This window comes from Aptenodytes patagonicus, chromosome 23 (assembly GCF_965638725.1).
Source record: "Aptenodytes patagonicus chromosome 23, bAptPat1.pri.cur, whole genome shotgun sequence".
Classification (NCBI taxonomy): Eukaryota; Metazoa; Chordata; class Aves; order Sphenisciformes; family Spheniscidae; genus Aptenodytes; species Aptenodytes patagonicus.
Window position 1 is genome coordinate 2732078 of NC_134971.1, and position 16610 is coordinate 2748687.

At 51.1% G+C, this 16610-nt stretch overlaps 1 protein-coding gene across 1 annotated transcript; it reads right to left on the reverse strand.

Annotated features, from left to right (window-relative positions):
* Window positions 1-4303: 4303 nt before the first annotated feature.
* On the reverse strand, window positions 4304-14931 carry POU2AF3 (POU class 2 homeobox associating factor 3). Its single transcript, XM_076358348.1, has 6 exons — window positions 14467-14931; window positions 13301-13449; window positions 9383-9500; window positions 6957-7014; window positions 5147-5373; window positions 4304-4642 (listed from the first exon to the last, which is right to left on the reverse strand). Exons 1-6 carry the CDS (start codon window positions 14929-14931, stop codon window positions 4304-4306), a joined length of 1356 nt encoding a protein of 451 aa, XP_076214463.1.
* Window positions 14932-16610: the final 1679 nt, after the last annotated feature.

A 16610-nucleotide genomic window follows, 5' to 3' on the forward strand; every position in this document is an offset into this window, starting at 1 on the left:
AATATGTTTCTTGAACTTGCTAGCAACAAAACTGTGAAACTGTGACCAGCATGTGGCATGTGATGCACTAGGGAAAATGTAAAAAGCTTTTTGCCATCTAGAAATATCTATGAGATGACAGAAGTCCTTTTGCAGCAAGTGAAAAAAATACATGAGCTGTTTTCTAGAGTGACTTATCTCTTTATTGTTTCATCTGCCTGCTGTTGGATGTTTAATACAGAGCAATGCCATCAGTGACTTGTAGTCTGTAAACATCACCATCTCCAGAATATCAGGGAAAATATCGGTGTGGGGAGGGATGGATGTAGCTTCATTCAAAGCATCACCCTGGCAGCCTGTGTTACTCAGAGTTGATAGATGAGATTTGCAGAGGGAAGATTCCATGACCGACCCAGGAAGGATTCGTTCTCTCTACAGGCACATCTGTGTTCAGCTTCCCAAAGCTCATACATTAGGGGCCTGCTCTGAAGCCAGCCACAATCAACAAGCTGTTCATATTGTCTTTGGACTGGATCCATGAGACAGTTGGAGGCTGCTGCTTCCCCATGCATGTAAAGCACCTTTCCCTTTCCCTGTCAAGCCAGCCAGTTCCTGGCCTATGTATCAAGAAAATCCCTTTTAAGGCTCAAAGGCGGCCTGAAAAGCATTAAGTCTTCTGTGTTGGGGTGAATTTCATTGATTTGAGCAGTATCTTAGTTCACAGTTAACCCCTCAATTTTTTATGACTGTTTCAGTGGAAATAAAACTTTTATAACCTTAGCAGTACTGGCAGTGTGTGATACCCCTTTATTTGCACAGTTTATCTCTTCCTACCTGTGGCTTTGGATAAGTTGCTAATAACAAAGGCTTGTTATCACCAAACAAATGTTTTGAAGTGGCACCATAGAAAAGTTGCCAGTCGGTTGGCAAGGAAAACTTTTTGATCAAATACTCCGTGCAACTGGTAAAGAACCTGAAAATAAGAACCTTTTATTTTCTTTATAACTGCGGGTTACTTCTGGAGTTATTAATGGCTTTCATAAGAATGGTGTGATCCTCACTTTTGTGTAAACACGTGTTTATATAGGCTGGCAGAACTTCACCTGGCAGGGACTGATGAGATGCCAGCATTTCAGTAGTGCTGTGCCAGCTCTGTTGGAGATACGACCCAAGCTACTTTCCTTTAAGCCCCTTTTTTTTTTTTCGGGGGGGGGGGGGGAGGAATAAAGGGGGGAAAGAATATGTTCTTCATAGCCAGAAAATGCACAATCAACCTTTGAATAGTCCTCCTCTGTTGTTTCTTTTCCTTTCTTGTGTCAACAAGACATCATTGTGTCAACAGTCAGCAAGCTTTTACTTGCACTGCATCTGTCACCTGGAGCTATTGACATGGAGTTGGGGAATGGTGTCTAAAACATGTTTGCAGTCCCTGGCATGGGGGATTGCAAAACAACTGGAGAAAAAGCAGCAGAGAAACAGGAAGAGGCTGCAAGGGATGGAGGACAGTGCTACTTACTTAATGGAAGCTGTTAGAGTCCAGGGACCCCAGTGCATAGAAACATTTTGCTGGAAATATCCTTGTCCCAACAGAGTAGTTGGTAATTTCAGAGCAGCTGGTCCCATGCAGCATGAGGCCAATAGCTGTTAAATATCTGCTATCTTTAAGAACACACTGCATGCTCCCATCTCAGGACCTCAGCCACCTGCAAGCCCTTGAAGTGTGGAATGTCAGTGGTGAGACCAGCCCAGCCCTTCAAAACACAGCTTCCCCCACTGGAGGGGTGCTTTTCTTGCCTGGGTCAGGCAACGTCCAAGGAGCAGGAATAAGAATGGGATGTAGGGTGGTTTGTAGTGCTCATGCTCACACTGCCGTTCCTAAGTGGTCATGCCTAAACAGCAGCCATAGGTTCAATGAATGGGCACAACCTCTCCCCTGCACACCACAGTCTGCACAGAGCAGTCCTCTTTGGAGATGCAGTATAACCACTGAGAGCTGTACAGATCTAAGCCACAATATACTGATAAATGTGCAATCTGCTGGTAACGTATTAGATTTAGATATCCGCCTGATGTGGAGGTATGAGATGTGTTGTTAGACTGTAACGCTTGGCTTGACTTCCTTGCTGACACTGTTGTGTAGACTGGGATACTATTAACCTTGTTGTAAAGTGTGTTAATATGAGTGCTCTCCTTGTTGAATGCTTACTTACCATTTTCACACGCTCTTTGCTTTGCTGTATGAGAACACCTCTTCTCTGCTCTGTTAAGCTCAGGCCAACGTTGCCAACCCATGAGGAGGATGTAGTCACCCCATTTCCACTAGAGGCTTCAAGTATCTGGCCTCAACCTTATCTTCTTGTCACTCTTTCATGTTGGTGATAAGGGGCTTTGACGTGTGGCTGAAGATGTGCCCACTCCTCAAGCAGCAGGCAGGAGTAGCTGGCACTGAGCAAGCTGTGGAGCAGGCTGGGGCAGTAGATGTGTAACCCTCCAGTGTCCTGAGATAACACTCAGGGGCTGAAGCACCTGCCAGCACTACTAAAATGATACCTAATAGAGGGTCTCTGCACAGGGGTAATCATACCTTTAACTGCAGCAAAGATAAAGCTGTTAACTCCTATTTATAAGCTTTCTGTGACCAAATGCATTTATCACTTGGGCCAACTCTGAGATTAGTCCGGTAACAACAGGGGAGAGGGGAAAATATTATTTAAAGTCGTCAAAGTATTTTAAAGCAAGTTTTGGAAAAAAAAGCTGCTGCCTTACATAAGGTAAAGGAACTGGATGCTGGAAAGGTACAGTTATCCCTGTGTATGAAATGTCCTGTCCAGGGACCTGGACTGGACATGGAAAAAATGCCATTTTTAGCTCATATAGAACTTAAAGTGAAGAGAACCCTAGAGGCTGCATGGGAGGTAACAGCTCTGTTTTCTGATGAAGGCGGGGATAGAAGGTTGAAATAACTGGCATTATATAAATATTTTTTAAAGTCTCATTAAAAAAAATGTTACTCTTAGTTCACAGATTTCACAGGGTGAGGAAATATTGGTTGGGTTTTTTGGTAGAATGAAGGAAACCTCCCTATTTGCCGGCCAGGTACGTGTGTCTCTCGTATCCTTGGCCATATGGGTAATTTCAGCTCTGGGGAGAGGAAAGCTTTTCAGTTAACTGTAGAAGTGTCTGGAGGAGAAGACAAGCATACAGCTAGTTAAATTATGTATTTGCCTTCACAGGTGTAATTAGTTTTTTTCATTTGTGTTGGATTTAATATGGAGAGATGCTTCTTTCTTTCCAGTCTGGGTGCTCAGCTGAGAAACTGGTGGCTTGGCAGTCTGCCTCACTAAGTGCTATTAAAAGGAGGTGAGAGACAGCCTTAGAAAGATCTGGGTTTATGCAAGAAACAGGGGATCCTCAGGTATGATAGCTTTCCCATTATCTACTTTAAAAAACCCCCATCATTTAGCTCCTGTTCAGTTGATTATGCTGAAAGGTAGAGAAAACCTGATATCAACAGACCAATCTATACAAAGGGCTGCTGAACTACATCAGCCTCTCACTGAAACTCTGCCTTCACAGGGAAGCTGGTGTTGAGCAGCAGCCAAAGAAGTTTGGCACTGGATTCAACTTCTGTGCAGGCCTGGAGGGGCCTTTCTGGCATGTGACCCATGGGCTAAGCCCTGCGCTTGCATGGAAAACAGCAGTTTTTCTTTTCTGCAAGAACCACTAGAGAATATCATCACGGCAGCCTGAGCAGAAGCAGTGGCTAAGAAGCTCCAGATCCATCTCAGAGCAGGTTGCTGCACAGCTTTCTCTCTGGGTAGTATGCTGAGATGCATAGAGACTTTTTATCTGCTGGAAAGGGTAAGCAAGACCTTTCATACTGCTGAGTAATTGCTCCTTGTGTAGGTTGCTAAGAGTCTTTCTTCCTCAACTTTGTGAGAACGTGGCCAGGATCCTGGATCATTAGCAGAAGAAAAAAGCACTGACATTTAGCACATGAGGAATGAACAGGCTTCAGCATGCGTATCAAATTATTTATTTGTATCAAAAAGAGCTGGCTTAATGACATATGTTTGGTAAGGCAGCTTAGGATTTCTTTAAAAAACAACAACAAACAGAAAAAAAAACCCCAAACCACCACAACAATGACAACAAAACACCCCTGACCATACAAGACAGGAGGAGTAATGTAGTGACAACGTCATGTAGAAAATGTGTGAGTAGTGAAGAATAAACTGGACTGTGTTAGGCAGTGCAACTTTGCATAGTTCATGGGCAATTAATCTGATTTGGGTACAGTGGATGTGTAAAACCACAGTCCCCATTAGCTATAGCAGATGTCGCAGCTCCTATCCCTTCTGAAGAAGTCATCGGCCATGGCCGTGGGCGGTAGGTAGTCCATGCAGTCTGTGCTGGGGCAGGGGAAGTACTGCGGGACCCTGTGGTCCACATGCTGGGAGCCACAGGCAGTGCAGCAGCAGGCAGAGGTGGTGTACGGGGAGGGGTTATGGCAGGACCACTCGTCCGCAGGGTAGCCATAGGCCTTGGTGTCCAGAGCAGAGGGTGGGCTGTGGGTCAGCGGAGTGTAAGGAGATAGCTGAGGAGGAGAGCAGCTATAGTTTAATGGGCTGGACAGATCAGCTGAACTGGGGGATCCGGCAGCCTAGAGTTTGAGAGGAAAAAAAAACAAACCAGGATGTCTCAGGGTGTCATTTGGGGAAATGTGGACAGCAGCCAGAATTTCCACGCCGTTGCCTTTCTCAGGAGGGTCTGGCTACCCAGGGAGATGGTTCAGCCCTTGGAGGCCTAAACCCAAGAGGCAGTTCCTGTGACATTAGTGTTAGTAGGGAGCTTCTCTGCGAGTTAGACAACGGCTAGCAAGAACTGGGCTATTCTTTGCAGAAAATCTACAGGATCTGTAGAAGGGACATTCCCTGTTCTGCAGTCTCTCTCTAGGTTTGGCTGGGCCTCCCTGTCCTCTGCTCCCAGTGGGAAACCATGCAGAAGTCCACACAAACAGCCTGCATCGCTGTGGCTGTACCCCATGCCCCTAAAAGCAGCCACATTTCCAAATCAGCTTGCTGCTGTTCTGCCCCAGGATGTGAATCCCTTCCCCGTATTCCCTCCGAGTGCGCCTGTGGCGGCTCCCCTGGGACACAAAGCTTACCAGGCCCTGGTTAAAGCAGAGTGGGACTGGCTGGAAGGCGTCTGAGGTGTAGTGCGAGGATGTCTGGAAAGCACTGAAGGCTGGGTCTAAGGGCGCATCTGTCTGTAGACAGGAATCTACCAGCTGCTCCAAATAGCTAGGGCTTTCTTCGCAGGAGACGCAATTTGAAAACTGCCACGATGGACAATAGTTGGGAACAGAAGAGATGGGTTCTGCATCAAAAGGTGCTAGGAGAGAAGGTAAACCAGACAGTAGCAGATTATTCAGTATCTCTCTTCACAAAGGGCAGGTGTTGCCCCAGGTCAGGTTTCAGTAGTCTCATATGTTTAGTAGCCCTATGGATTTGGACAAGAAAAAAGGTCCTTCAAGTTTAGGGTGAATTTTCTAGGGAAGCAGACACCAGGAGGAAGATGCTCAAAAGCATGCAAATAACTTGGGAACCTTAGTCCCCTTGGAAAGCTCCAAAGTTTTTTAAATACTGCTGGAAACTCTTCTGGCTCCAGCCATTTTGGACAGGGATCCAGCTGGAAACTCCCTCAGACTCTTGACCCTCTGGCCTCCCTTCAAATGTCAACTGTTTACAGACCTAGAAGCTTGCCATGCAGTGATTTATGCTTCACAGCTTGGCAGATGGCTTGCTCCTTTGCCTCACCCAGTCTCCAGATGCAGGGTAGCTACATCTGCAGGAAGAAGGGGATAACAGAAGAATAATTTGCTCTTTTATCCTCCAAACAGCCAGACAGGAGACAAACTTCTGAGCAGACAAAATGGAGCAAGTCAGTGATAACCTGGCACTGCGTCCATGTACTGTTACTGGCAAAAGCGCGAGTTCCTAGAAAGCTGTAGGGTCAGACTCTCACTGTACTGCAACACGCTTGCTGGGGGTATGAAAGATCTGACTTTTCAGAATTATTATCTTTTCATGCTGTGTTCAAATACGGTTAAAAGCAAAGCCCTGACAACATGGAGGGACACAGGTCTGAGGGCAATGGAACTGCACGTGGGTAGAGTCACTCAGAGTTGTAACTGTTTGCAGGTTCAAGGTGGCAGTGTTTAGCTGGATGTGGGGAGGAAGTGAGAAGCACCCAAAATACATAAACAGATGGAGACTTTCCAGCCTGAAAAAGCTTTGGTATGTCTCACGTTTCTGTATTAACATAAGCAAATTGATTCCCAAATATTGACGATTTAATAATTTCCTTGTCCATACAATGTATATATTCACACCTGCCCAACACTTTAGGTCTCTCTGCTTTGGCTGCAGAATAATTGAAGGATCTGTGAGCCCAAAGCGCTATTCCCCCACCCCCTTCTCCTTTCCTTGGATATTCACATACAGGAGGAGGAAACTCTTTGTGTTGCTGAAAACCTGACACTCCTCTTGCTCCTACAGGTGTTGCCAGGAGAGTGAGAACAGCCAACTCTGCTGGAGCTCAGCAAAGTGCTCCAGGGCGATCTGACCCTCTAGCTCCAATCGGACCCATGGACTGCAGCCTGGAGAAGGCGATGCCAGCAGTGTTATTCCCTCGGGGACGAGCATCCCTTCCCGAAGGGGATATCGCTCCTTGCTGTGTGAAAAATAAACTGCACAGATGAGAGCATGTGAGCGTGCTCCTTATAGGGGTAATATGTACCCTGCTGGCCTCACGGCATCCTCATCTGCATTTCATGGGCTCCTTTCAGGTGCTGATTGGCTGCATTGCTGGTTATCTGGTAGTGCCTGCCTCAACCAAGGGCTAGAAAGACTCCGGGCTGTGGGAAAAATTGGGAAGGGGGTGGGAAGGGACATGTGGACGGGCTTTGTACCAACCTGGGTGAGGAGGAGACACAGACTCTGAAAACTGGATGCTGCTGCTGCCCCAAGAAACCTGACCAAAGAGAAGGGAAGAAAAGGAATTGTATACACTGTAACACTGGGGAGCATTTTTCTGCATGCCAAGGTAAGTCAGGATTTCGCTTCAACCTATTTACGTAAACCTTATTTACCTCACGGCTGTGACATGGAAAACTTCCCTAGCATTGACAGAACAAGATTAATGTGCATAACATGATTTTTCCCTGAGCCTATAACGGCACTGGAGGAGCACAACACCAACCTGGTGTAAAGCCCTTGATACAGCACCTTGCTAGTGCGCTCTTCCTACTGCATTATTACCGTTAATTCAGCAGAGATGTGGCTGCCTTTGAAACTAACATGTTAATTTCTAGGACCATGAATTCCACAGTGGAGGGATCCCAAAGAATTTGTAGGGATAAATATGATTGAGTAATTAACAAATCGTAGCAATAACTCTTGAAACATGACTTAAAGACAATTGCAGGTATTCCCATGGCTGGGCATCAGACTGGGTCACCGTGCTTGGTGTTGATGTCATTTGAGAACCGGCTCTGACATCACTCCTCACTCTAACACAGCTACGTGCCTCTATGAAAATGGACAGTCTCATTTTCCAAGGGATGCTGGAAGCTGAAGAGGACAGATCAATCTGTTCTAGGAACCTGACCTGCCGGAGGGGAGAAATCCACCCCAAAAGCAACGGGAGTTTTGATGCTTGTTGTTTGGGACCAGGATTTTACTCTGCAAATACAAATACTGGTTTGTTTCCTCAGTTTTAATTCATACAGACTTCCACTTCATTTTCCTTATTCAAAATGCTCTCGAGTTAGTAGCTCATTTCCCTAGCAACAGCTTCCTAGCACATCCCCGTGCATTTAATTCATTAAACAGTGGCTATTCTGGGCTGAAATTGCCTGTAGGACTACCCCTCTTCTCTTTGGCTGCAGATGTGTAACAAGGCAGACAGAGCCGTACCACCAGCAGCAGTAGTTTTCAGGTTCAGCTTTTTTCAGTGCACGGAGGCGGCTTATCCTGCCGGCCCTAACCTCTGGGGCCTCTCCAGGACAACGCGTACCTTTTGCAGATCACAAAGGTAACCTCCTGCACTGCTGCTTTTCACTTTTTCCTCTGTGGGCAAAAGAAGCGCTGTATAAACTCGCTGTGGGAAGCGAAAACCAGTTCCACGCAGCCCTGTGATGCCTGGCTGCGATGAAGAGGCTGCTTCCGTTAGGGCTGGAGGGGAGGAGTGACCCAGCATTTCCAAAGCCCAGCAGTTTTGTGCACTCTTCACCCAGGCCTCTCTGCCTGTGGCTTGCAGGCTGATCAGCTTTTTGTGCAATCAGCTGCAATGAGGTACAGGAGGTGGGAGATGGAATCTGAAAACCATCCAAAGCCTTAATGTCATGAACCAGGAAGAAATAATGATTTACCAACCTCTTTATGCAAATCCCTAGAGTGGCCGGAGCTAGAGGACTCCTACAAAGACTGGAAGAGTGAGTGAGAGGGAAAGAGAGTGTACACGTGTGTGTACACACACACAGATCTCCGTCCCCTCCTTTAGAAGGGATGGGGCTAGGAGCTGCCCAGGTGGAACTGAAAAATGTTGGAGACCTGAATTCAGTCAAGCACACTTGAATATTATGCTAAGGAGCCCTAATGGAGCAGGATGGAGCCCTGCTTAAGGGGTCTTTGCCCACACTTTTTCTTCCTTTCTGCTAGCCAAAATTTGGGCCTGTTGCTAAGCCCCAAATTCCCAAACCCTGTCCACTGCCTGGGAGCTGCTGGAGGCGCTGTACCTCTGGTGCCTTAATTTCCTGCCCAATCTAACTGGACAAGAGAAAGCTTCCAGGGGTAGGGGGTGGTTGAGAGCAGCTTCCCGGGGGACTGAGACTTGTGGAAAAGGGGGCAGTTAGGGGAGCTTTAGTGTGACAGAGCTTTGCACTGGTTGCTCCTCAAAGCTGCACAGGTCGGGTCGAAGGCATGCCCTGGGCATATGCTTCACCTGATGCTGCAAAACAGTTTGGTGCATGCTTCAGCCCAGCCAGGTCACATTTTAAATGGGGGACAGTGACCATGGCCTGCCTTGCTCATCCAGCATAATGATACTGGAGTTGCTGTGATAACTGTAAGTTGGACTGAAATTTGTCCACGTGATCCTTCCAGCCTGGAGTGAGTTACGTTTCTGGAGCACCAGCTCTGCTTTCTCCCTGCACTAATGGCTCAGACCGTCACCTGTTTAGATCACTGCTGCAGTTACCCTGGCTGAATGTTCTTCTCCCCCATCCTCGCCAGCCTGCTGCACTCAGACTTTGGCAGTCTCCTTGGCCCAGAGATTACAGTCATGGCAAAAAAGGTTAAGAGAGAAGAGACAAAGCAGACACCGAAAGATTTTTACTTACCGCTGCACCGGTTGCTGCTTGTCGTGCTCTTCTCTGCTGCAGTAACTCCTTAACTGTAATCTTTACTCTAACACCTTGATACACCTTGGGCTTTCCTGAAAGAATTTGTGGAAAAACACTTTACAAGATGGGAGACTTTCAGAGCATACAGCAAATCCAGCAAGTTTTCAGGCATGCTCTACGTGGAGTCTACTTAGAGTTAACAGACGATTAACTGGTCACTCTTAAGTCACTTGTAATCACAGTTTATAGCCCTCTTTAACACCTGCTATTCAAGCTTGTGACAAGCATACATTTATGAAAAAGTTGGTGTTGATTATATTTAGTAATCATGTGTGTTTTATTCTTTTCTATCTCCTCCAGGTGTCCTAATACCAAGCTCCATCTGGTGCTACTGTTGAATTTATTCAAATTCCTATCATATTTGCCACTCTTAGGACCTGAAAATAAATGAGGGAAGCACTTCATCTGGCAGATGAAGACCAGGAATAAAACAATGGAAATATGTGGGCAGTTATTCAGAGGGCTAAACAAAACACAAATAAAATGACTGCTTTCATGAATCTTTTCTTACAAAGCCTAGATTATCTCTTTATTTTGCACATTCTGTGCAACTCCCGTTTATTTCAAACAAGCATTTAGGATGTCTTTAATCCAGCCAAAACCAATCAGCAATCATCAGTCACTACCTGATGAGGGATTTTTAGTACAGGAAAGGGTAAAGAATTTACCTCTTCTGAAAAAATCCCTTTCACTTGCTCTACTCATGGTAAAATACTTAAAGCCTCCGGCAGTTCTGTTTCTGTCCTAACTTTCTGCTGTTATTTTCATCCAGTAGCAGATCCCTCAAACACTAGCGTCATCTCATCCTGCAGTCAGCTGCTCCCCAGTGGAGGCAGCTGGTTGCAGGTTCCCTGTCCTATTGCTGCTGCATGCAGCAAGAAGACAATGCTGGATTTGCGGGTTCCACCACGTATCCAAGAAATCCCACCCTGTAGGTACTGTCCTCTTCTGCTATAACCTCTTGTCCTGGTTTCGGCAGGGATAGAGTTAATTTCCTTTCTAGTAGCTGGTACAGGGCTGTGTTTTGGATTTAGGATGAGAACAATGTTGATAACGCACCGATGTTTCAGTTGTTGCTAGGTAGTGCTTACACTAGCCAAGGACTTTTTAGTTTTCCATGCTCTACCGACTGAGAAGGCTGGAGGTGCACAAGAAGCTGGGAGGGGGCACAGCCAAACTGGCCAAAGGGACATTCCATACCATGTGACATCATGCTCAGTACATAAACTGGGGAAAGCTGGCCGGGGGGGCCGCTGCTCGGGGACTGGCTGGGCATCGGTCAGCGGGTGGTGAGCAATTGTACTGTGCATCACTTGCTTTGTGTATTATTATTATTATTATCATATTATTATTATTATCATTTTATTTCAATTATTAAACTGTTTTTATCTCAACCCACGAGTTTTTCTTACTTGTGCTCTTCCAATTCTCTCCCCCATCCCACTGGGTGGGGGGGAGTGAGCAAGTGGCTGTGTGGTGCTTAGTTGCTGACTGAGATTAAACCATGACACCTCTCCCCATTGGTGATGGCTGTACAGCATCTTCACCCTCTCTGGCTGAGGACATGCTATAACAGGCTTACAGGTCCCTCCAGAAAGGTAGCAGGCTGAGCCGGGTCTGCCTCGAGGGGAGTTTGCTGAGCTGTGCTCTCAGCAGCTGGGCATTATTTGTCTCGTATTTTTATGTCTTGTTTCTATTCAACAAACTGAAGATGGGGAAAATGAGGGGAGGGAAGGGTTGAATTTAATGAGCACTCCCTGTTATCAGGCCTCCCTGTAGCCAGGGAGGGCCCTGAGCTAGCAGCCCCTTCTGCAAGTTTGGGTTCATGCTGCATACAGCCTCTTAGCTCTGGTCTGCACAAGTAGCTGGACAGGGCTAGGAGCTACACTATGAGCAACTTAAAGACAAACTAGCAGGTGAAGTACGGACACATCTATAACCCAGGGGCTGGCTGTCAGGCAGCCCCCACTCCCGGCTCCCATGGCAGAGCATTGTGCCCCAAGGATCCTGCTTTTCTAGCACCCCGAGGCCCCAACGCGGTCTGCGTGCAGCTGAAGCATCGAGAGCAGGGCTACCACGGCCAGCTCTCCTGAACCGGCCAGGCTGTGGACGGAAGGGGCAGGGTGATGGAGCTGGGGCTGGGGGTCGAGGAGCAGGGTGGTGAGGGTGGGCTGGGTGTCAGGCGACGGGGTGGTCAGGGCAGGCTGGGAATCAGGAGCAGGGTGACAAGGGCAGGCTGGGGGCCAGGGTGGACTTGGGGTCGGGGAAGGGGGCGGTCAGGGCAGGCTGAGGGTCAAGAGCAGCCTGGCGAGGGCAGGCTGTGGGGGGAGGGCACAAAGAGGTGGGGGGCAAGGGTGCGGGGGCCGCGCCTCCCACCCTGCCGCAGGGGCTCGGGACGGCAGCGCGTCCCCGCCGGGAGCCACGGGGATGGCCGCCGGAGGGCGAGCGGCGCCGGGCAGGGCCGGGCCGGGCCGGCTCTGCGGCGCCCCGGCTCCCCCCGCCGGCCGCCTCCGCCGGGCCGGCCCTGCCCGCTGCGCCCCGCTGCGCCCCGGCCCCGCTGGCGACCCCGCGGCCGGCCGGGGCCGGCACCTGGCGGGCAGGAGCCCTTCCCTGCCTCCTCCTTCCCTCCTCCCCGTCCTCCCCGGTTCCTCCTCGCTTGGGAGGCGAGATTGCCTCACCCGCGAAATGACCCCGGCGAACCCCGAAACAGCCCCAAAATGGGGGCGGCGGGGGGGGGCGGCGCGGCGGGGCTTACCGGACATCCTCAGCAGGAGCGGGCAGCACCTCGCCAGGCGCCCGGTGCAGCGGCAGCGGTGGCCCCGGCCCCGGCCCCGGCCCCAGAGCAGGTGAAGGGGGCAAGAGGAGACAGGCTTAAAATTTGGGGGTGAAGGGACCTGCTTGCCTGGTGGCAATGCCAGGTGGATCCCGACGATATTATTGTTTTATCCCTACGGGTATAAGTTTGAGTTTTTCTCTCCTAATGCCAAGTATTTAAAACCTCTAGAAACCAATGATTTGACAATCAATGATTGCGCGATACTTTCAATTTGAATATTCAAAGGCTCCACAAAATAGGCTATCTTTTTGTGAAACTGAGCACATCCCCATCTAGCAGAGGGTCTGGGGGAATAAGATTTGGTGGAGCCACCCTCCCCACCCTTTGCTTTTGGGACATTTGCAGGGTTTTATCCATCTTCCCCCGAACGAAGCAGATGCCTTGAAACCGGCTCAGTATTTTCCCCTCAGACGCATAGGCTGGGCTCCAGCCCTCTCATATTTCATTTGCTACCTGCACAGAGGACTCTGCAAGGGACTGAGCTGCTTTTTGCACATTTTTTCACATTTTAAGGCTAAATAGTAAGGTTTTTGGGCCAAAATGGCAGTGGGCAGGCATGGCGTAACAGAGGCTGCCCTGGGCACCCAGGTAGCTGAAGCTACCTGAACCCCACTTCTTTCCACAGCATTTCCCTCCCTCTGCCCAGATGCTGGGCTTATATTGGAGTTTATTTGCGTTTTTCCCCTAATTCAGACTATTTGCTCTTGCTGCACAAATTGGCCGCTCTCTTCTCACATGCTTCAGCGCTGGCCTGCCCTGTGTGCTGCAAGTGGTGGGGTTTCAGCGTGTGGTAGGATGACACAGTTTTTGGATAACCCTTCATCACTGTACAATACTCACGTAGTTGGGTTTTTTAGGTTGCGTTTAAACTTTTCCCTGGGCACCACAGTCTCTGCCGTGCCCCGGGAATAGCTGGCTGAGGCAGAAAGCAGGCCAGGCTGTTAATAATCTACTAGCAGTTCAGTTTGGCTATTGTTGCAGCTGAATCTTTTCTTTTCCTTTAAGTTGAACAAATACACTTGATTTCTGTGGGGAGTGGTCGCAGCGGCGATGCCATTTCTTGTGCTGAAATATGCCTCTGCAGCTCCTGGTAGGCCAAGCCTTGCTCGGGGCGGCTCTGCAGGGACACTTCCCAGAGGCTCCTCCGGAGAGGAGCCTTCTCCCCCACCTGCGGTGCAGCAAAAGGGAGCATGCTGTGCTGGGGAGTTGCAGAGGCGGGGTTGCAGGGGAGTACACAGGCCTGCCTGTGCTAAGCGGTTTGGGACCTGAAGCCCTTGCGTTGCTGGGGCTGCTTCCTGCTGAAGCATCAGCGGTGGGTGGGTAGAGCCCAGTGAGGCTGCGGGTGCTGTGCAGGGCAGCTGGCACTCCCAGGAGCCGGGGTAATGTTTACCTCTGTAACCAGAGACCACAGAGCAGAGTGTAGAGGCTGCTCAGCTCCAGTTGTGACTGAGCTGTACGCCTTAAGGAAACATGAAGCACCCGTGTTCGGGGTGTTCCTGCATGTCCTGAGTTTCGGAGCATTTCCAGGCTCACAGAGACCCTGCCTTAGTTAAGAGCCGAATGTCAGAGTGGGTCAAACACTTCCAAGACAGCTCAAAAACTTTCTGTCCCTGCTTCTCCCTCAGAGCCTGATGGGAATACAGCCAGACTGACCCTACTGTCCCTGTTCACGCAAGGCCCTTGAAGAAGGTACAGCTGAGGGAGCTGATGGTGACTGCTTTGCCACTTTGTCAAACAGCAGCTACGGACAGCGCTTCAGCCTGACAGTGTTGTCAGTTGTGGTGTGGAACACGGCTGCGGGCTTGCGCAGGCCTCAGCTTTGGGGGCACAGGGGCTGGGCACGGGGCAAGGAGACCTGCACACACCCCGAGATGCTCTGGGGCTCCTTGCCTTGCCCTGGCCCGTGGTCAGGGGAGCAGCTCTGGCTGAGCAGGTGCCGCCCTGGGATGCTCCACACCTGCCGCTCAGCACGTGTGTGGAGGAGCCCTGGCTGCCGGCTCTTTCCCTGGGCTGAGCTTTCCCTGTCTCTCCGGGGCCCGACTAGCAAAAAGAAGGGCGCAGCCCGTGGGGTGGGCAGAGGCGAGGTTTGAGGCACAGAGAGCCGCTGCAGTTTGCTTTTCCGAGCAGGTCTGAGCAAGGCTGGGGAATCAGGAAGCATTGGGAGGGACGCCAGCCCAGCCAGGACCGGAGCCGGGCGCTCCCGGCCGGCCGCGGGCCTCTGCCCGAGCCGGGGCTCCGGGGGCTCGGCCCCCGGGGAAGCCCGGGCGCAGCCCAGCCGCTGGGCAGGGGCGCGGGGGCGGGCTTCGGCACGGCGGTCGGGGCTGGCCGGCGGCTGGGACCCGGGGACGGCTCCCCGCCCGCCGCCCCGGGAGCGCAGCGACACCTGCGGGCGGGCGGCCCGTCCCTGCCGCCCGCTGCTGCGGCGGGCTGCGGCCCCCCGCGGGGCGGGAGCAGGGGCCGCGCTGGGCGCCTGAAGACGTAAACGGGCTCCGCCGGGCACGTTGCGCCGGGGCTGCTGGTGCTCCGGCTCTCGCAGCTGCTCCTCAGCCGTGCCGCGAGGGGTCAGGGTGAGAGGTCTGTCCGGGGGCAGCCTGCGGAGAGCCTTCCCTTTTGGGGCAGCTGCCGAGATCCCTGGGAGCACTGGTTCCATCCTTTGATGCCAGAACATGCCCTGGATGGTTTGCAGGCGCCTGAACAGCCGGGGAGGTGTTGTCTGCCAGGTGTGGGCTGAGCAAGGGGCTTGGACGGTTGCTGCGTGCGCACCGAGGTGCAGGGACGTTCCTGGGCGACAGGATGAGAGGTGCCAGGGATGGTGCTAGGTGGTATGCCTGTAGAAGAAAGGGTTTTGTGTAGAGGACTGGCCTGGACTGCTTGGCAGCTCTCTGCAGGGGCCTGTTTCTAGGTGCAGTGCTGTGTCCCCAGTCCATGTTCCCCTGCAGAGAGATGCCTGCAGGCAGCATGGCACAAAGCGATGCTCTGGGCCCGATCCTGTGACTCCGGTGCCATTTATGATCCCTGGAGGGTGCTGAGAAGGTTCCAAATGCCCCATCAGCCCCATTTGAGGAGAAAAGGCAAGGAGGGTCTTAAAGCATCTCATCACTACACACCCTCAGGCCCTGGAAAACTCCTGTTCTTCCTCAGCGAGGCTTTTGTTGCTGCTTCTGTGGGTGCCAGGCTGGGGGACGAGATGGGGCAAAGGGAGTAGCCTCTGCGGGTATGGACGCAGCAGGGGGGATTGGCTGCATGTGTAAGGGTTGCACAGGACTCCTCTGTGTCTGTGTGTTTGTGTGTGCAGAGCTACCTCTAGTGGCCATGGGGGTCCGGCCTGGCACTGAGACTTCAAATCAGCCTTGTTCCCAATTACAGCCCCAGGTGGGTGCTTCTTGGCAAGGGGCTGGGAGCAGTCTGCCTTATGCCCACTGACACAAGGCTTTGAGTCACGTCACTTGTATTCATCTGGTATAGGCAAGAGGGGGAACAGCTCTGTGTTCTTCAGGGCAAGGGGGAAATTGGGGAGGATGTGTTTTGTGCATTGCAGGTGGGAGGGACAGTGAGGCTTCCTCGTGTGCAGATCAGCAGGCAGGACAGTGTCCCGACAGTCCCTGCCAATACCCTAAGCTGTCTGCCAGGCCCTGGTATAATATGGTGAGCTTTCTTTGGTTGTAGCTGTGGTGGGTTGACCCTGGCTGGATGCCAGGTGCCCACCAAAGCTGCTGTATCACTCCCGTCCTCAGCTGGACAGGGGAGAGAAAGTATAATGAAAGGCTCGTGGGATGAGATAAGGACAGGGAGAGATCATTCACCAATTACCATCATGGGCAAATCAGACTCGACTTGGGGAAATTAGTTTAATTTATTGCCAATCAAATCAGAGTAGGGTAATGAGAAATAAAAGCTAAATCTTAAAACACCTTCCCCCCATTCCTCCCTTCTTCCCAGGCTTAACTTCACTCTCAAATTCTCTACCTTCTCCTGCTCAGCAGCGCAGGGGGACAGGGAATGGGGGTTGGGGTCAGTTCATCACACATTGTTTCTGCCCCTCCTTCTTCCTCAGGGGGAGAACTCCTCACACTCTTCCCCTGCTCCAGCGTGGGGGCCCTCCCACAGGAGACAGTTCTCCATGAACTTCTCCAACGTGAGTCCTTCCCACGGGCTGCAGTTCTTCACGAACTGCTCCAGCGTGGGCCCTTTCCACGGGGTGCAGTCCTTCAGGAACAGCGTGTGTCCCCCACGGGGTCACAAGTCCTGCCAGCAAACCTGCTCCAGCGTGGACTCCTCTCTCCACGGGGCCACAGGTCCTGCCAGGAGCCTGCTCCAGCGTGGGCTTCC

Bases quoted from the DNA above. Each gene is read 5' to 3' on its own strand.
- POU2AF3 (XM_076358348.1), bottom strand. From the start codon at position 14,931: ATGGAACCAGTGCTCCCAGGGATCTCGGCAGCTGCCCCAAAAGGGAAG. The intron at 13,450-14,466 runs GTCCTGGCTGGG...GCTGCACCGCAG, and splicing joins GCCGGGAGCGCCCGGCTCCG to GTGGGGGAGAAGGCTCCTCT. The intron at 5,374-6,956 runs GTTGGTACAAAG...CTTCTCTCCTAG, and splicing joins TGTGTCTCCTCCTCACCCAG to CACCTTTTGATGCAGAACCC.